The 19464-nt window shown below is 71.1% G+C and overlaps 1 protein-coding gene across 2 annotated transcripts in view; it reads left to right on the top strand.

Annotated features, from left to right (window-relative positions):
- Positions 1–19464, top strand: part of PLEC (plectin) — a gene marked incomplete at its 5' end in the record, with an annotated part of 42713 nt that overhangs the window by 12243 nt on the left and 11006 nt on the right. For both annotated transcript variants that reach the window (XM_082015407.1, XM_082015408.1), the window contains 29 exons: positions 1881–1942; positions 3428–3517; positions 5644–5721; positions 5831–5923; positions 6227–6393; positions 7823–7938; positions 8060–8166; positions 8242–8361; positions 9105–9200; positions 9503–9630; positions 10482–10575; positions 10679–10833; positions 11071–11377; positions 11916–11993; positions 12196–12357; positions 13737–13841; positions 14069–14164; positions 14260–14385; positions 14966–15118; positions 15205–15359; positions 15487–15613; positions 15716–15899; positions 16016–16173; positions 16476–16654; positions 16868–17006; positions 17087–17443; positions 17554–17637; positions 17791–17895; positions 18140–18238. In XM_082015407.1, coding sequence (XP_081871533.1) covers positions 1881–1942; positions 3428–3517; positions 5644–5721; positions 5831–5923; positions 6227–6393; positions 7823–7938; positions 8060–8166; positions 8242–8361; positions 9105–9200; positions 9503–9630; positions 10482–10575; positions 10679–10833; positions 11071–11377; positions 11916–11993; positions 12196–12357; positions 13737–13841; positions 14069–14164; positions 14260–14385; positions 14966–15118; positions 15205–15359; positions 15487–15613; positions 15716–15899; positions 16016–16173; positions 16476–16654; positions 16868–17006; positions 17087–17443; positions 17554–17637; positions 17791–17895; positions 18140–18238 — 3920 coding nt within the window. The remainder of the gene's footprint in view (positions 1–1880; positions 1943–3427; positions 3518–5643; positions 5722–5830; positions 5924–6226; positions 6394–7822; positions 7939–8059; positions 8167–8241; positions 8362–9104; positions 9201–9502; positions 9631–10481; positions 10576–10678; positions 10834–11070; positions 11378–11915; positions 11994–12195; positions 12358–13736; positions 13842–14068; positions 14165–14259; positions 14386–14965; positions 15119–15204; positions 15360–15486; positions 15614–15715; positions 15900–16015; positions 16174–16475; positions 16655–16867; positions 17007–17086; positions 17444–17553; positions 17638–17790; positions 17896–18139; positions 18239–19464) is intronic.

The following is a 19464-nucleotide window of genomic DNA, read 5'->3' on the forward strand; positions in this document are numbered from 1 at the left end:
CTCCGTGGGACCACCCTGCCATCGCGTCGGCGTGTGCCCCGTCCCGCAGCACAGGGGGCTGGTCCCTGCACCCCACACCAGGGCAGACCCCCGCGCTGGGGCGGTGTCCCCGAGGCAGGCTATGGGGCAGACCCCTGCGCTGGGGCGGTGTCCCAGGCAGGCTATGGGGCAGCACTGTGGGGCTGGAGCTGGTCACTTGGGCCAGCACCGGCAGCCCCCTGCCGTCGGGCAGTTGGGGTCCAGAGTCCTGTGTCTCGCGCCGGTGCCGGTCCCCATCCATGCGGGGCCGGCGCTGGGCGCGGGCGCTGGCCGCAGCCCTGCCCGCAGCAGGCACGAGCACTTCCTCCCACGCCCTGCCCGTCCTGCCTGCGCCACGGCCACAGCCCGGCCCGGCCCGCAGCCTGCCACGGCGTGGGCGCCGCCGGCCAGGGCTCACCTGGGTGTCGAGGATTTTTTGGGTGCGGGTCCTGCCTGGGCGCACGGCGCGGGAGCGCTCCCCCCGCAGTGCGCACGTACCCGCCGGGCCAGCGTGCCCCACGCTTCCTTCCTTCCTCCCGCGCCCCTGCCACTCCCCAGCCCTCGCTTCCCTGCCCATCGCGCCCCGGCCGCGCCGCCAAGCCGCTCGTGGGCTCCTGACGCCGGCGTCCCGCGGGGCCGGGGTGCCCGAAGTCCTCGGGTGCCGGTGCACTCGCCCGGGAAGGGTGGGTGTGGGCCGGGCGCCGGCCCGGTGCTGCGTGGGCAGATCCCGGCACGCTCTGGCAGGGCGAGACCGGGCACGCGCCGCCCTGGCCCTGCCGGATCGCCGTGGCATGGGCGGGGGGAGCACTGTGGAGGGGCGGCCGTGGGGCCGGTGGCATCGCCCCACGTGCCCAGGGCACGTCCTCCTGCCACCGAACCCTCAGCGCCGGGCTGAGTCGGGCACCGGCTGTCCTGGGCTCGGCGGTGATGCTCGGGGCCTGGCAGGGAGCGGGGCGAGGTGGGCGAGTGGCCCCCCATTGGGAGCAGGAGGGGTGCTCGCTAGCGGGATGCGCGGCACGGGTGCTCGTTAGCGGGAGAGGTGCTTGTTACTGGGGCAGCGCGGCGCGGGTGCCCGTCCCGGTGCGTCAGCCATCCCGTCCCTTAATGACAGGGCAGCGGGCAGGGAGTGCCCGTGACTCAGAGGCCCCGCAGCCCTGCCTGCCCGCGGGGGACGCCCTGCCTGCGGTGCGGGCAGCCCTGCCTGCCCGCGGGGGACGCCCTGCCTGCGGTGCGGGCAGCCCCGCGGGGCGTCCCGGGGCCCTGCCTTCGGCCGCCCATGGGAGAGGGCGGGAGAGCCGCCGGGGCCGTCGCCCTGGCACGGGCCCTGGGGGTCCTTGTGGTGCCCCCGGGGCTCTCCCCCCCCCCCCCCGGAGCGGCGCTGGGGCGGCCGGGAGCCGCGGCCTGGGCTCTGCCGGGGCAGACGCGCCGTGGGCCCGGCCCCACCCCGGCACGTCCCACTCGGGGTGAGCGCACGGCGCCTGGGGCCGTGGCGGCGCAGATTGCCCGTGGGCTCGGCCCCACGCGCTCGGGCCCCGCAGACGGGGCCTGGCGTCGCGCCGGGGCGGCGCCCGGGGCTCCCCGCTCTGGTACCGGGGCTCAGGGCGGGGCTGGGCAGCCCCTGTCCCCCCGCATCGCTGGCTGGCGCTGGCGGGGCTGGGGCTGCGGCGGTGCAGGCACGCGGGGGCCGACCCATGTTAACCGTTTCCTTCCCCTTGCACGCCCCGTGACTCATCGCGGCTCCCCAGAGCGGTTGGCTCATCGCTTCCTCCGCCGGCACTCCCCCCGGCTGTGCCGCCGGCGGCGTCCATGCCGCGCTGGGACCCCCCCGCCACTCGCTCACCCTGCCCTCTCCTCTCTTGCAGATGAGCGAGACCGGGTCCAGAAGAAAACCTTCACCAAATGGGTCAACAAGCACCTCATCAAGGTACGGGCGCGCGCCACCTCCCGCAGACCCCCGGCCGTCCTGGCAGCAAGCCCGGGGCAGGCTGTGCCGGCGGCAGCGCCGGAGCATCCCCAGCCGTGTTTGGGGGCATGGCAGGACGAGGGCTGCGGAGGCCCCCGGCAGCACCGTGTCGGCACAACCTCTCCTGGCTGCCCGTGGCCGTGCTCCTGCCGCCTCGGCAGTGGGCAGGCAGCGGTCGAGGCCGCTCGGCTGCCCCGGCGGGGCGTCTGCTCCGGCCTGCAGCGGGGCTGGGGGCAGCGCCGGGGCCCTTGCGGGCCGGAGCTGCCTGCGCTGCCTGCCCGCTTCCCCTGCCCAGCCACGAGCCAGGCTGTGCTGCCCTGTGGCCGTGCCAGGCATCGGGCCAGGCCGGGAACTGCCAGCCGCCCACTCCCATGCGTGCCGGGAAGTGCCGTGCTGGCTCCGGGAGGGGATGGTGCTCTGGCCCCGGGGATAAGGAGACCTTTCGAGGGCTTTGATGCCACAGAACCTGGCAGCTCTGCCGGGCTTCCTGCCCGCGCCCCCTCTGTCCTGGCACCGCCGCGGCTTCCTTTGGGTACCAGGGTGCCCGCCGCCCTTCCTGCCCGCCCCGGGGGGGCCATGCCCACGCCGTGCTGCCGGTGCTCGGCAGCGCCTGCCCCACACCTTCTTGTCCCATCCCTGTCTCCTGCCTCCATCCGTTCCCCTCTCCCCGCCCCTTCCCCGTGCCACCCACCCAGCTGAGCCCCGCCAGCATGCCGGTGCCTGTCCCTGCCGTGCGGTGGGCAGAGCCCCACGTCAGCGCCTGGCACGCGCCGGGACATCTTCCCGGCCCCCGTGTGCAGACATGTCCCCGCATGCCGGGCGCCTGACCCCGTGGCATCGGGCCTGCGGCATCAGTGCCGCCACGGGCTGCTGCCGCCCAGGGCAGGTGCCGGCCGCCCCCCGCCCAGCCCGGGGCTGTCTCCTCTCCGCTGTCTCTCCTAACCTCTCTCTTCTCTCTGCCTCTCCCCGCGCAGCACTGGCGAGCAGAGGTAGGTCTCTTCCGCTCCGGCTGCCCCCACCACGCTGTTTCTCTTCTCATGCCTTCCCCTCCCCACGCCGCGGCCAGATCCTGCGCTGCCAGCATGGTGGGCAGCGAGTCCGACCCCGTGCGGCTGCCGGCATGGTGGGCAGCGAGTCCGACCCCGTGCGGCTGCCGGCATGGTGGGCACGTAGCGGAGCGATGCCGGAGCCAGCCCAGACGCTGCTCGATGGGGCACCGGGGGGAGCGGCTGGCGTGTGCTGGCAGGGGGGATGCGGAGTCGGGGGCACCGGGCTGTGCTTGGGGACGTGTGTGAGCACGCACTGCGCGTGAGGGGGGATCACTGGGCTCCCGCCGCGGCTGCCCCATTTTCGGCAGGGAGGGCAGGAGAGCGGGGGGTGCTGGGGCTCTGCAGGGCTCATCCGCCCCCCCGCGGCACCCCCATAACGCCGTGCCCATCCCCACAGGCGCAGCGCCACGTCAACGACCTCTACGAGGACCTGCGGGATGGACACAACCTCATCTCGCTGCTGGAGGTGCTCTCGGGGGACACGCTGGTAGGTGTCGCGCCGACGCCGCTGCCGCACCGCTGCCGCCCCGCTCCCTCGTGCCGGCTCCGTGTGCCGGGGCCCTCCGTCTGCCAGCCGTCCCATCCTCTGCTTCCTGCATCTGTCTCCTACCCCTCTCCCGCTTGGCCTCTCCCCTGCCTTCCGTCCCATCCCGGAGAGCTGCCCGGCACCGTGCCGGAGCGCCCCGATCCCCACTGGCGCGGCCGCCCCGCTCCGTCCCGCAGCCCTCCCTGGCCCCACCGCGGCCTCTAACGCCCGGACGTCTCTTTGCTTTGGTGAACTCTCTGCTTCTCTGCGCTGGGCTCCTGTCGGCGCGTCTGCCCTGACCGTCCCCCTCCGGCCTTTGCCTCCTTCCTCTCTTTGCACTGCTCTGCCCGGGCAGCCGAGGGAGCGCGACGTGATCAGGAACTTGCGGTTGGTGAGTGGTTCTGCCGTTTGCTCTCCGCATGGCCCCGCGTGGCAAGCGCCCGCCGCGGCGACCGGGAGATGCCCCACCGCCGTCCCGTGTGGCTGCACCGTCCCGTCCCGGTGCGGGTGCGGCAGAGAGGCGCTGCCGCGTGCTGTGCCGGGGGGAGGTGCATCGGCACCCCGGCGTGCTGCGGCAGCAGGATCAGCTGGGGCGGTCGAGGCCAAGCGTCGGCTGGGGCGGGTTTCCCTGGGCCGGGCCTCGCCTGCAGCGGTGAGATAGGAGCGCGGCATCACCACGAGCCACGCCGTGGGAGTGGGACTCCTGCAGGGCTGGAGCTGGGCTGCGGCTCCTGGTGCCATGGCAAGACGTGCCGCCCGGCTCCCCGGCTCCTTGGGGCTGCCGGAGGGCCTGGGGCACCCGGCGAGGGGGATGGCGCTGCGGCCACTGGCCGGACCCGGCCCTGACCGGCCATGTTTCCCTCGTGCCCCATGGCCGTGGGGCGGAAGAGACCCCGGTCTGTCACTGAGCAGCACGTGGGGGACTCAGGGGCTCCCCGGCCCTTCTGGCAGCCGGGGTCAGGCACAGCCACTGCCGGTGGAGCGATGGGCCTCGCCGTGGGGCCGGCAGGTACAAGGGGTCTGTCCAGGGGACCCCGGCTGGGGACCCCTCAGGGGTGGAGAGGTTCACCCAGCACGGCGATGCCTGGTCTGGTCCCTGCAGCAGGGCGAGACCGGAGCATGCCAGGGAGCGGCGTGCCGCCTCCAGCGCGGCCCCACCGCATTCGCGCGGGCAGGACGGGCTGCAAGGAGCTGGCGACGGCAGCAGGAGCGGTGCTGCCGGGGCACTGCGGGCAAGGCAGGGCTGGGCTGTGCCCACACTGCGGGGCTGGCTGTGCCCACGGTGTGGGGCCGACGCTGCTGCGTGGCCCAGGAAGCGCAGGTGCAGGCTCCGGCGGTGAGCCCGGCCGTGCTTGCCATTGTTCGGTCCGGCAGCGCTTCCTGCCCGCAGCCCCGTGGGGCGGGCAGGGGATTTCCTGGCGGGTCCGTGCTGCCCACTGCCTCCTGCGCGGGCGCTGCCTGGACGGGGGCGCGGGGCGCGGTGGCACCTTGGCCGGGTCCGGCTCGCCAGAGCTGCCCCTACGTGCGGTGGGGAGGGGCACAGGCCCCGCTCCCGGCACCATGTCCTTGGGGCGATGGGGTGCCTGGGTCCTGAGCTCCTCTTGCCTGTCCTGCCTGCGCAGGCAGCTGCCGCATTTCGGGCAGGGGCTGGTGCTCAGCAGGGTGCCGTGGGGAGGGACAGACGCTGTGGGGAGCGGGGCTGCCGTGCAGGGGTGCAGTGGGCACTGCTCTGGCACCGTGCCTGGCCCTCGGCTTCCCTTGGCATGGCAGCTGGTGGCCCTGGCGCTGGGCGGGCGGCGTGGCCCTGCCGGGGCCAGCGGCAGTTTGGGTTGGGCTGGCCCTGGCCGGCGGCTTTGCCGGGGGAGAGGTGGGGGCCGTCCCCTCCCCGGCAGGGACAAAGTTTGGAGGGTGTGTGGCATCGGCATGTGCGACGCCGGGAGGGGCCGGGCCGGTGCATGGGGGGGGCCGCAGTGCTCGGTGCTGAGCGTTCCTCGCATGCACGGGTGAGCCGGGGGTGGCGAGATGGCGTCCTGGCGGGGCCGTGCCGGCTGGGTGCCGTGGCTCATCGCCCCCCGCTCTCCCTGCAGCCCCGGGAGAAAGGCAGGATGCGCTTCCACAAGCTGCAGAACGTCCAGATCGCCCTCAACTACCTGAAGCATCGCCAGGTGAGGGGGCAGTCGCGGGGCTGCCGGGCTGGCGGGACCCCCGGGGACCCCTGGGGCTCGGGCACGCTCCCCGCCCTCCCTGCAGCTGCCGCATGTCTTGGTGCTGCAGGTGAAGCTGGTCAACATCCGCAACGATGACATTGCCGATGGCAACCCCAAGCTGACGCTGGGGCTCATCTGGACCATCATCCTCCACTTCCAGGTGAGTCCAGAGCCCCGGGGCCCGGCACGGGCACGCACTGTGCCGTGGCCTGAGGGGAAATGTGGCGGTGGCGGGGCTGCGGCAGTGGTGGTGGTGCTGGTGGTGCCGGGAGGCTGGGGCTCTGCAGTGCTGGGGGCTGCCTGGCACCGCCAGTTTGGTCCCCCGCATTGGGGTAGGCAGTGGTGGGATGGGGGCGTCACCGGCAGAGGCTGCGGTGGAGAAGGCGGCAGCCGCCGCGGAGCGAGCGCACCCATGCACGGCGGGAGCCGCGGATGGATTGGCATAACCCCCCTGTGCCGGCAGATCTCGGACATCCAGGTGACGGGGCAGTCAGAAGACATGACGGCCAAGGAGAAGCTGCTGCTCTGGTCGCAGCGGATGGTGGAGGACTACCAGGGCCTGCGCTGCGACAACTTCACCACCAGCTGGCGGGACGGGCGCCTCTTCAACGCCATCATCCACCGGCACAAGTAGGTGGAGCGGAGCCAGCTCTGCTCCTTGCCGCTGTGTGTCAGGGCAGCATGCCGGGCTGGCCAGGGCGGGCAGCGCCGGACCCGCCTGCAGGCACAGAGCTCTCTCTCCCTGGCAGGGACCCGGCACCCCCAGCCCCATCCCCACGGTGCCGAGCCTCCCTTGGCACAACCATCCCTGCCTCGGGCTCCTGGGTGAGCGGGGCCTCCCAGCCCCCATGGTGGGGAGAGCAGCTCCCGGGGCCATGGAGGACCCGGCTCCGGTGCCGGCAGGATTCGGCCCCTTGCAGCAGCCAGCGGTGCAGGGTGATGCCATGCGCGGGGCAGGCGTGTGCTCGCTGGGACCCGCCGCTGGCAGGGCAGCCGTGCCGATCCCACTTTGGGCAATGCAGGCTCGTGCTCCCAACAAGTCCCAGCCCATTGGCCTGTGCCGGCAGCGCCGCAGCGGCATGGGTAGCCGCACAGCTTAGCCACCTTCCCACGCTCCTGCCCAACCTGCCGACCTGCTGCCTGCGTGGGCAGACGGGCGCTGACCCCCCCCGGGCGGCGGGCGCCATGCCCTCTGTGGCGTGCTGGGACGCAGGCAGGCAGGCCCCCGCGGGCCCTGCCGGGGCCGCCGCACGCCTTTGGGGAGCACAAGTACGTGCAGGCGTGCCGCACCCGTGCAGGGTGGGAGGAGGCATCCGCGCCGTGCCGCGCCACACTGTGCCGCACTCTGCACCAAGCCGCCGCCGCGGCAGGAACTCACGGACCACTGCACCGAGCTCGGTCCCGCCATGGAGCGGAGCGGGCGGCATCGGGCCAGGAAGCAGCCGCGGCGCCGTGGCGCGGGGAGCTTGGCGCAGGCTCTGCCGGGGGTGGAGGACGGGGTGGTGATGGTCTGCGAAGACGTCCCCGAGTGCCCGGCGGCCCCCGGCATCAGCGGCTCCTTCTACTCCATCCAGCACAGCCTGCGCCTCAGGGAGCTGTAGGCACCGGCTGGGCCGGGGGCTAGAGCCCTCCGCCGGGTGGGGGGCCGGGGCTGCTGCCTGCCCCATGGAGGGGGGGCCCGCGCGAGGACGTGGGGGCACCGCCTGCTCCGGCGTCCGTGCTCGGGGCCGGCGGGGTGTCCCGGCTCCCGGTGCCCGTGGGACCAGCCGCCGGCGCCCCTCGAGCAGGCTGTGGGTGTGCGGGGCGCGCGGTGGCTCGGCGGAGGGGCGGGCAGTGCAGGCAGCCCCTGGGGGGGTGGATCCGCCGTCCCCAGGGTTTCTCCGAACTGGCGCCCGCGCGCCCGCTGGAGACGCGCGCCGTGGGGCGGGGCGGGCAGAGGACGCTGCCTGCGGCCCCCCGGCCCGGGGCCCGGTGGGAGAGCGGCCACTGGCCGTGCCCCTGCCCCGGCTGCTGCGGGGTCTGCAGCAGGACCCCCGCTGAGCCGTCGCGCTGCCCGCAGGCCCATGCTGATCGACATGAACCGGGTGTACCGCCAGAGCAACCTGGAGAACCTGGACCAGGCTTTCACCGTGGCCGAGCGGGACCTGGGGGTGACGCGCCTGCTGGACCCCGAAGGTACGGGCACCAGGCTGCGAGGGGCGGCGTCCCGGGGGGGCCGCGCCACAGAGCCCCCGTCCCTCCCCACCCCGGGGTCCCACGTCCCCCCACCCCACCGCCCTCCCTCCCTCTCCCCCAGACGTGGACGTGCCCCAGCCGGATGAGAAGTCCATCATCACCTACGTCTCCTCGCTCTACGATGCCATGCCCCGCGTGCCCGAGGTGCAGGACGGCGTCAAGGCCAACGTGAGTCTGGGGGCCGGGGCGCGTGGGCGTCCCCCCAGGGCGGGCGCCCGGCCCCACACGCCTCCCTCCACGCAGGAGCTGCAGCTGCGCTGGCAGGAGTACTACGAGGTGGTGACGCTGCTGCTGCAGTGGATCCGCCAGCACACCGTCCTCTTCGAGGAGCGCCGCTTCCCCGCCAGCTACGAGGAGGTCGAGGTGAGGCAGCCGGGATGGTGCCGCGGCACTGGCGGGGGATGAAAGGCCCCGGGGTGGGGGTGGGGGAGGGAGCTGTGCCGGTGCCCGGGAAGGCGCTTGGCAGCGACCCAGCTGGCCGGTGGCCCGGCCGTGGGCTGGCTCAAGCCGCGGCGAGTCCTCCCGGTGTGGGCAAACCCGGACTGGCACGCACCCACTCTCGGGGCCACGCGGCTCCGGGGGGGATGGGGAAACCCGGCCACGGCAGCGGCGCCTGTCCCGGAGCCCACCGCTGGTCCCAGCTCCAACTGGGTCTGTGCAGCCTGGCCCTGGGGGGCTGTGGGGTGAGGGGCTCGGTGCTAGTGCTGGGGCTGGCCGGGAGGCGCTGGGCAGCGGGCGGCCGTGCCGCGGCAGAGCTGGGGCGCCCGGTGCAGGGAGGACCCCGCTGACTCATTCTTTCCAGGCTCCGTGTGAGTCACCGGTGGCAAACACCAGCTCCCCGCCCGGCCCCTTCCTTCCCACCAGCTGCACACACATGGAAAATGGGGGGGGGGGGCATTGCCCCAGCTGCCCCCTCCCGCCCCTGGCCCCTGCACAGCCGGCCCCGGCTGAACATGCCACAGCCCACACGCCGCCGGTGGCTGGGACAGGCTGCAGGGACAGGCAGAGGGGCCGGGCAGGCAGAGGGTCCCGGCCTGTGCCCACAGCGGGTGGTCATGGCGCCCGGGGGTCCGCACCGCCTGCCTTAGCCGCCCCCCTCTCGGCAGATCCTCTGGCGCCAGTTCCTGAAGTTCAAGGAGACGGAGCTCCCGGCCAAGGAGGCCGACAAGAACCGCTCCAAAGCCATCTTCCAGTCCCTGGAGGTGAGCAGCCCCTGCCAGGGGACTGGGGGTCCTGGGGGGCTGGGGTCCTGAGGGGCCAGGGGTCCTGGGGCACTGGGGGTCCCGGGGTGCTGGGAGTCCTACAGCAGTCCTCGGCGCGCCCCGCCGTGTCTGTGTCCCTGTCGGGGTGGAGGCCATCCCGTGCCTCTCCCATCTCGTGGCTCCCACGAGGCTTTGGCTCCGGCATGGAGCAGCTGAGACGTGGCACTCACGGCCGGGGCTGCCCCCCTGCCGGCTGCCCAGGCTCCCGGGGCCGGTGGTCTGACGGGCCCGGCGGGGCGCAGGGTGCTGTGCAGTCCGGGCAGCTGAAGGTGCCCCCCGGGTACCACCCGCTGGACGTGGAGAAGGAATGGGGCAAGCTGCACGTGGCCGTCCTGGAGCGGGAGAAGCTGCTGCGGGCCGAGTTCGAGAGGCGAGTGCCACGGGTGGGGGTCCAGCTGGAGCGGCGGGGGCTGCCGGGGTCTGTGTGCAGCACCAGGGGGGCTCGAGCTGGGCTGGCGCCCGCTCGCCCCTCCACACAGCCGAGCGGCTGGGCTGGGCTGGGCTGGGCTGGGCTGGGCTGGGGTGGGGTGGGGTGTCCCGGCCCCCCCCGTCCTGCCGGCGATGAACCGCACGGTGCATGAGTCATTGCTTGCCTCCGGGAAGCCAGCGCAGTGCTGGCCTCGAGCGCGGCGCGGCACGGCACTGCAGCCAGGCACTGGTGGCCGTGCCACGGGCTAGGCTCTACCGTGCCACCGGCTCCGAGCCCCGTCCCACTGGGGCGGGTCACACCGCAGCAGCGGAGACTGGGCCTCGCCGCGGCAGGCAGCGCAGGCAGGAGAGGGCAACGGGGCCAGGCAGGCAGGCAGCCAGGGCAGGGTGGGGCTGGAGGCCTGCCTGCGGGCAGCAGCGGGACGGGGAGCGGGACGGGGAGCGGGACGGCGAGCAGGACAGGACTCCTCGCCAGGGCAGGGATCGGATCCACGTCGGCAGGGGCGGGAGCAGAGCTGTGCTGGCACGGAGTCCCTGCTGGGTGTGTGGGGTGGGATCCGTGCTGTGCAGGGATGGATCCATGCTGTCCGGGGCGGGATCCGTGCTGTGCAGGGATGGATCCATGCTGTCCGGGGCGGGATCCGTGCTGTGCAGGGATGGATCCATGCTGTGCATAGATGGGATCTGTGCCATGCACCGATGGGATCGGTGCCCCACGGGCAGGGCTCATGCCGTGCGCGGATGGGATCGGTGCCCGCGTGCCGACCCCAGCCCCACCGTCTCCCCACGCAGGCTGGAGCGGCTGCAGCGCATCGTCACCAAGCTGCAGATGGAGTCGGGGCTCTGCGAGGAGCAGCTCAACCAGGCTGACACCCTGCTCCAGTCGGTGAGCGGCAGCTCCGGCTGCAGGGGTGCGGCGAGGGGGCTGGGCGGCATGCGGGGCCCCGACCGTGCCCCTGACCGTGCCCTTGACTGTGCCCCATCCCCAGGACGTCCGACTGCTGAATGCAGGGAAGCCGCCACAGAAGGCAGTCGAGATCGAGCGGGACCTGGACAAGGCAGACGCCATGATCCGGCTGCTCTTCAACGATGTGCAGACCCTCAAGGACGGCCGGCACCCGCAGGGGGAGCAGATGTACCGCAGGTACAGCCACGCTGGGAGCCGGTGCCGCCGCGGCGTGCCGCACGTGGTGTGACCCATGTGGCATGTCCCACGCAGGGTGCCCTGGCACTTGCCTGGCTGCAGGAGCAGCCCACGATGTCCTCCTTGCCCCCCATGTCCCCATTGCCCGCCGTGTCCCTCGTGCCCCCGCATCCTCTGTGCCCTCCATGCCCCCCAAGTCCCCCCTGCCCCCCGTGCCGACACACCACCTGCCTGCAGGGTGTACCGCCTGCACGAGCGCCTGGTGGCCATCCGCACTGAGTACAACCTGCGGCTCAAGTCGGGCGCGCCGGCGGCGACGGTGACGGTGCCGCTGGGGCAGCGGCCGCGGCAGGAGCTGGACGAGGCCACGCTGCGGTACCTGCAGGACCTGCTGGCCTGGGTGGAGGAGAACCAGCGGCGCCTGGGGGTGGCTGAGTGGGGCGTGGACCTGCCCACCGTGGAGTCCCACCTGGGCAGCCACCGCGGCCTCCACCACTCCATTGAGGAATTCCGCACCAAGATTGAACGGGCGCGGGCCGACGAGGTGAGCCGCCCGCCGCGGGGTCCCCCGGGGCTGCCCCCAGCCCTGCTCCCGGCGGTCCCCGAGGTGCCGTGGCTGTGCTCAGGCTGGTGGCGGGCTCTGGGGGGAGCAGCCCATCCTGGCCCCAGCTCTGCCCCCGCCAGCTGCCTGCTGTGGAGCCCCTCTGTGCACTGGGATACTTTGGACGGCCAGGGGACATGGTGCCCCGAGGGCATCCTGCTGCCCCCCAACCGCGCACCTCGTGCCTCAGGGCTGGCCCCCCTGCTGCCCGCTGCCCTCCCCACGCTCTGCCCCACCTTTGCCTCGCTCGCGCTCCGGACAGGGGCATCAGCAATGGGCGTGGGCGCTGCCCCTGGCACAGAGGGGCTGCTGAGGCTGGCACCACTCCCTCCGTGCACCGCTCTCACCCTGCCCCGTGGCCCTGCCCTGGCACTCCGTGGTGTTAGGGTCTCTCCCCAGACCCCGCCTTTGGGAGGCTGAGGTGCTGCTGTCCCCAGGGGTGGGTCGGGAGGACCCCCTGCTCATGGCACGTCTTCCCCAGGCACAGCTCTCCCCCGGCCCCCGCAACGCCTACCGGGAGTGCCTGGGCAAGCTGGACCTGCAGTACGCCAAGCTGCTGGTGAGGCTGCGGGCTGGGGTGGCGACAGGGCGGGGGGTGCAGGGCATGACATGGGGGGGACCTGAGCGGGGAGGATGTAGGACATGGGGGAGATGGGCAGCGAGGAGAATGCTGAGGGGGAGATGTGTGGGGAGGAGGACACTGGGGGGAGACGTGGGGGGAGGAGGATGCGGACGCAGCCCATCTCTGCGTCCATCCCCAGAACTCCTCCAAGTCCCGGCTGCGGCACCTGGAGAGCCTCCACGGCTTCGTCAGCGCCGCCACCAAGGAGCTGATGTGGCTGAATGAGAAGGAGGAGGAGGAGGTGAACTTCGACTGGAGCGACCGCAACCCCAACATGATGGCCAAGAAGGAGAACTACTCGGTACGGACAGAGCCCGGGGCGTGCCATCCTGCCCGATTCCCGTCCCCGCTCACCCCTGCCCTGCCCGCTCCCCGTCCCCGCTCACCCCTGCCCTGCCCGCTCCCCATCCCTGCTCACCCCTGCCCTGCCCGCTCCCCGTCCCTGCTCACCCCTGTCCTGCCCGCTCCCCGTCCCCGCTCACCCCTGTCCTGCCCGCTCCCCGTCCCTCTGGCCTGGCGGTGACAGGTTTTGGAGGTGCCTCCTGCACCCTGCGGCAGAGGATCTCTCTGGCCAGCCGGCCCTGCCGTGCCGTGCAGCTTGCCGAGGCTCCAGCTCTGCTCGTTGTCGTTACCTCTTCGCTGTTGGGTCTGGGGTTCTTCCCCTCGCTGCCGACTGGCCGAAACCACATCCGTGCTCTGCTGCTGAGCACCCCCAGCCCCTCAGCCCCGCTTCCGCCGCGCCTGCGGCTGCGCGTGCTCACGCTGACGGTCACGCGTCCCCCAAACCTGACTTGGGGTGTCGCCAACCTCTGCACCCCTGCCCTGCCCCACGGCCTCGGAGCACCCCCAGCCCTGTCCCCCCACACTCTCCATGCTCCCCAGCTCCCCACCCCAGCCAGGCTCCCGTGGTGGGTGCTGGACCCCCCCACGGCATCCCACTCAGGCTCGTCCCCAGTGGCCCCCAGCAGCTGCAGCGCAGACACACGGACACACCGCCGTGCACACAGACACACAGACATGCACAGACACGCACACGGACGTGCACACAGACACACACAGAGACATGTGCACAGACATGCGGACATGCACAGACACATGCACAGACGTGCACAGATGTGCACACAGACACATGGATACACACAGACATGTGCACAGATGTGCATACAGATACACAGGCATGCACAGACACACAGACACACCGACACACACAGCTGTGCACACAGACACACAGATGCACACAGATGTGCACACAGACACATGGATACACACAGACATGCGCACAGATGTGCATACAGACACACAGGCATGCACAGACATGCACACAGACACACAGGCATGCACAGACACACAGACACACCGACACACACAGCTGTGCACACAGACACACAGATGCACACAGATGTGCACACAGACTCACAGCTGTGCACACAAACACACGGACACGCACAGACACGCACACAGACATGCAGACACACAGATGTGCACACAGACGTGCACAAACACGCGCAGACGTGCACACAGACACACAGATGCACAGAGACACACGCACAGACACGTGCACAGGTGTGCACACACACACAGACACGCAGAGACGTGCACGCAGACACACACAGACGTGCACACACGCGTGCTGGCCCTGCCGGGGCCCGGCGCTCACCCCCCTCCTCGGGGCCGTGCCAGGGGCTGATGCGGGAGCTGGAGCTGCGGGAGCGCAGGATCAAGGAGCTGCAGAGCACGGGGGAGCGGCTGCTGCGGGAGGAGCACCCCGGCAGGCAGACCCTGGAGGTGAGGGGGGCAGCGGGCCGCGCGCAGGGGGCCTGGGCGCCGCGGTCACTGATGTGGGGCGCGGCGCGTGGGGCAGCGGGCCGCGCGCGGGGGGACCGCGGCAGTGCAGGCGGCTGCCTGGGCTGGGCAGGGGCGGGCAGCGGGCAGAAGCAGCGGTGCCGGTGGCGGTGCCGGCGGCGGTGCCAGTGCCGGCATGGGCAGGGCAGCGCGACGCGTCCCCGTTTCAGGCCTTCCAGGCAGCCCTGCAGACCCAGTGGAGCTGGATGCTCCAGCTGTGCTGCTGCATCGAGGCCCACCTGAAGGAGAACAGCGCCTACTTCCAGGTAGGGTGGGGCGGGAGGGGCTGCCCCCACCCGCACACCCGCGCACCCGCGGCCCGCCGGGCACCCGCCCCGGCTCACCCCCCTCGCCCCCCCAGTTCTTTGCCGACGTGAAGGAGGCTGAGGAGTTCCTGAGGAAGACGGAGGAGAACATGAAGAAGAAGTACTCGTGTGACCGCAGCATCACGGTCACGCGCCTGGAGGACCTGCTGCAGGACTGTGTGGTGAGGGACCCCCGCCCGCTGCAGCCCCCGGGGTGACCCCCTCCAGTGCATGAACCCTGCTACAACCCCAGGGGTGACCCCAGCCCCACTGCAGCTCCCGGGGTGAACCCCCCAATGCGTGAACCCTGCTACAACCCCAGGGGTGACCCCAGCCCCACTGCAGCCCCAGGGGTGACCCTCCAGGGGTAGCCCGCCACACGTGTCCAGCCGCAGGGTGGCAGCGTGACATCCCCACACGTGCACCCCACTGCAGCCCCCCGAGGATGATCCCCCACAAGCACACCCCACTGCAGAGCCTCAGGGGTGACCCCCAACACATGCATCCCGCTGCAGCGACCTCCCCGCAACATGCAGACCCCGCTGCGGGAGTGAACCCCTCCACACTCCACTCCAGCGGCCCCCTCAGTAATCCCCCTCCCCACTGCAGACCCTCTTCTTGTTGCCCTTTGCATTGACCCCCCCAGGGCCCCCATGGGAGTGGGCAACCCTCCCACAGAGCCTCCCACCCCCACCCTGCTGCCTGCTCCCCAGACCCCCGCCCCACCGCAGGGCTCCCCCCCTGACCCCGCTGTGCCCGCAGGAGCAGAAGGACCAGCTGGCGGAGTACGGGGGGCAGCTGGCGGGGCTGGCCCGCCGCGCCAAGGCCATCGTCCAGCTGAAGCCCCGCAACCCCGGCACCCCGCTGCAGGGCCGCCCGCCCATCCAGGCCGTCTGCGACTACAAGCAAATGGAGGTGCGAGGGGGAGCGGGAGCGGGGAGGGGCTGGGGGGCACGTGCAGGGGCACCCTGCCCCGGGCTCACGCCGCCCTGGCCCCACAGATCACGGTGCACAAGAACGACGAGTGCGCCCTGCTCAGCAACGCCCAGCCCTACAAGTGGAAGGTGCTGAGCGCCGCCGGCAGCGAGGCCATCGTCCCCTCCGTCTGCTTCCTCGTGCCGCCCCCCAACAAGGAGGCGCTGGACGCCGTGCACAGGTGGGCGCTGGCTGCCCCCCTCCTGGGCCGCACCGGCAGCTCCATGGCACTGTCCTCGGCTTCCCCCTCTGCTGTGGGGTGCCTGCCGCTCCCTGGCCCCCAGCTCACTCGTGCCACCTCTCCCCAGGCTGGAGGCTGCCCACCAGCACCTCCTCGTGCTCTGGCACCAGCTGCACCTGGACATGAGGAGCCTCCTGTCCTGGCAGTACCTGATCCGCGACATTCAGCAAATCCAGTCCTGGTCCCACCTGACGGTGAGTCTCCCGCAGTGCTGGCACGGGGCCGCGCCCAGCCTGCGGGGTCCCCGGGGGTCCTGCCGCAGCGGCGGGGGCTGACAGCACCCTTTGCCCCCCCAGTTCCGCACGATGCAGGTGGAGGAGTGCCGGCATGTCCTGCGCAGCCTGGAGACCCACTACCAGGAGTTCCTGCGGGACAGCCAGGACTCGCAGAGCTTCCAGCCTGACGACCGGCTGCACGTGGAGCGCGAGTACAATGCCTGCACCCAGAAGTACGAGCTGCTGCTGCGCAGCCAGGAGAAAGGTGAGCTCCCTCCTCCCCGCTGCCCTGTGCTCCCTGGGGCGTCCCCTCTGTTCCCAGGGACGCGGATGGCGCAAACGGAGCGGGAAGGTTCTAAGCTGTCCCTGGTGTCCCCACAGGAGAGCAGGATGAGTCCCTGTGCAAGAACTATATCTCCCAGCTGAAAGACATCCGTCTGCAGCTGGAGAGCTGCGAGACCCGCACCATCCACAAGATCCGCCTGCCCCTTGACAAGGACCCGGTCAAGGAGTGTGCCCAGCGCATCACCGAGCAGCAGGTACGTGTGCACACGCACGTGTGCTGGTGTGCAACACAGGCGGACGGGGACCTCGGCACCCAGAACGGGGCTGGTGTCTGTCCACCCACACTGGGTGGGCTGCAGACCCCTTCCCCTTCTCTGCTCTGCTCCTTATCCTCCGGGCTAGGGGGTGGCCGGGGGCCCTGCAGGCCGGGTCCTGGCTGGCAGGGCACAGTGTTTGGCATGGCGTTATATGGGGGATCAGCCACGGGCAGAGCTTGGCCCCAAACTGCAGCTGGCAGGCACCAGACAGGGACTGAGGGACCCTCCTCGCCTTGCAGCAAATCCACTTGGAGTTGGAGGGCATCAAGAAGAACCTGGACAAGGTCAGCGAGAAGACAGAGAAGGTGCTGGCCCAGCCAGAACAGGCCAGCTCGGCCCCCGTCTTGCGCTCAGAGCTGGAGATCACCCTGCAGAAGATGGACCAGGTGTACAGCCTCTCCAGCATCTACCTGGAGAAGTGAGTGTCCAGCCCCTGCATGGCCCCTTGGTCATCCTGGGCTGGGGAAAACTGCTGCATCAGCTGGGATGAGCCTGGTCTGGCCAGGGGTGGGCTGATGAGGTCTGGAGGAAGCTGGTTGTGCCAGTGTGTCCTTCCCTTCCCGTGAGTTCCTGGCGCTGTGCTGACCCACGCTGCTGCCCGGCACCAGCTGAGCCCATCTCCTCTCTGCAGGCTGAAGACCATCAACCTGGTGATCCGCAGCACTCAGGGGGCAGAGGAGCTGGTCAAGAAGTACGAGGACCAGCTGAAGGATGTGCAGACCGTGCCAGCTGACCTCAAGGAGCTGGAGGCCAGCAAGGCCGAGCTGAAGGTAACAGCTGGGGCAGCACCGTGCCGGCGGGGCACCGGGGGTGCTGGGGCCAGGGCTGACCCACGCTCTGTTTGCCGCAGCGGCTGCGCGCGCAGGCGGAGGGGCACCAGCCCTTCTTCAGCACGCTGGAGACCGACCTGAGCAAGGCCAAGGATGTCAACGAGCGCATGGTCAGGGGCCACAGCGAGCGTGACGTGGACCTGGACCGCTACCGGGAGAGAGTCCAGCAGCTGCTGGAGCGCTGGCAGGCCGTCCTCGCCCAGACGGACCTGCGCCAGCGTGAGCTGGACCAGCTGGGCCGCCAGCTGCGCTACTACCGTGAGAGCTGCGACGGGCTGCTCCAGTGGATCCAGGCCGCAAAGCAGCGGCAGGAGAAAATCCAGGCGGTGCCCATCACCGACAGCAAGACCGTGCGGGAGCAGCTGCTGCAGGAGAAGGTAGCGCCTGTGGCAGGGAGTGGGGCCGGCCTGGCCAGTGCTCCTAGCCGTCCCGGATCATGGCAGGGTGGCCACGGGCTGCCTGACCTCACCCCTGTATGTTTCCCCAGAAACTCCTGGAGGAGTGCGACCGCAACAAGGAGAAGGTGGAGGAGTGCCAGCGCTATGCCAAGCAGTACATCGATGCCATCAAGGTGCGCCTGCTGGCCGTGCCTGCCTGCTCCCGAGGGCTGCTGGGGCAGGCGTGGGGCTGGGGAGGGGCAGCCCCAGTGCCAGGTGGCCTCAAAGGGCCCGGGGGGCTTGCTGGGGACGCTGGCTGGCGTGCTGAGGACCCCTCTCCCCGGCAGGATTATGAGCTGCAGCTGGTGAGCTTCAAGGCGCAGGTAGAACCGATGGCCTCTCCGGCCAAGAAGCCCAAAGTGCAGTCTGCATCCGACAGCATCATCCAGGAGGTGAGGGGGAGCCCTTCTGCGCACGGGCCTGGCACACCCCACGGAGCCCGGCACGCGGCGGAGCCCAGGCAGCTCCTTCCCCAGGAGCAGAGGGCTGCAGCCCTTTGCTGAAGGGTGGGCATGGGTGGCTGGCGTGCGGGCCTGCCTCCATCCGGCCCCACTGCCGCTGGGGTGCCGCGGCAGCTGGGCCGGGGGCGTGCTGCGGGCATGCTCCTCTCCTGCTGACCCCTGCCATCTGCCGCAGTACGTGGACTTGCGGACGCGGTACAGCGAGCTGACCACGCTCACGAGCCAGTACATCAAGTTCATCACGGAGACGCTGCGGCGGCTGGAGGAGGAGGAGGTAGGGGAGTGGCGTGCGGGCACGTGGGGTGGCATGACTCCAGCTGCATTCTCTCTCCTGCATAACAACGGGGAACATGGTTCATGATGACTGCTGGCCCCCATCACTAACGCTGGCCCATGGCCTCTAACCCCGCTCTGATCTGGGCTCCCAGGACCGAAGCTGCTGGCTCTGGGTGCAGCGGGTCTCTGAGCCGAGAGGGCCAGCCGGGGCAGCACGCAGAGCCAGCTCCGGGCACCACTGGGCTCTGGCATGACTGGTGGTAGGAGGCACTTCCCAGATACACGTAGCGCAGTCAGCATCTGCCTTCCGCATGACGCTGTGCTCGGGCGCCGCGGGACCGGAGCCCTCGGGTGTTCTGTCTTGGTAACTTTTCTAACTCTTGGTTTCTGCCCTTGGAAGTCGAGCCGCTTTGCCAGTGCTTTGTCTTGGGGGATGTTTGTGTTGGTGGGGATCTAATGGAGGGTAAAAAACCAGGATGACTCTGGCATCCCTGCACCAGGTACTCACTCTGTGCATGTCCCCCTCCCTGCGGCACCCCTCTGCCTCACCCCATGGCCACCAGCAGCCTGTGCGTGCCTCCTGCTCACTGCACCCCCGCCCTCCGGAGAGCCACTCACCCCCATGCTCCTCACCCTCCTCTGCCTCTGCTCCCAGGCCCTCGCGGTGCCTCTTGGGGTGGCGTGAGGGGACCCAGCCCCGCGGTGTGGGGGTCTGGCTCACCCGCATGTGTGCTGCCCGTGCCCGGGCCCTGCATGGAGCGTGCACCTGCCTTGCTCACGGTGCATGTGGCACAAGCACTCTGCGGCACGGCCCCGAGCCACGCACGAGCCGTGTCGGCAGACAGCCAGCTGGCTGGGTTGTCTGGAGCAGGCCAGCGGGGGCGGATTCGGACCAGCTGGGGCAGCACGGGCCGGCGCTTGGATTGCTCTCCATGTCGTTGAGGCTTTCCTGGCCAAGGAAAGCTCCACTGGCACCTCCCTCAGCACCCGCTCCCCTCTGTTCTGCTCACCCTGGTGCTCCGGCCGGGTCTCTCGTTTCGCCGGCTTTCCACGCCGGCCCTGCTCGCAAGGGGAGCCCTGGCGAGTGCGGGAGGGGGCTCCCCTCTGTGGGGGGCCAGGGCAGGGCTCTCCCTGGGCGGCAGTGGTGGTGGTGTGCAAGCTGCTCGCATTCATCTCCTCGGGCTTTGCTCGCGCTCCATTCCTTCTCTGTGGTACGTGGGCCAT

This window comes from Phaethon aethereus (assembly GCF_964289735.1).
Source record: "Phaethon aethereus genome assembly, chromosome: 2".
Lineage (NCBI taxonomy): Eukaryota > Metazoa > Chordata > Aves > Phaethontiformes > Phaethontidae > Phaethon > Phaethon aethereus.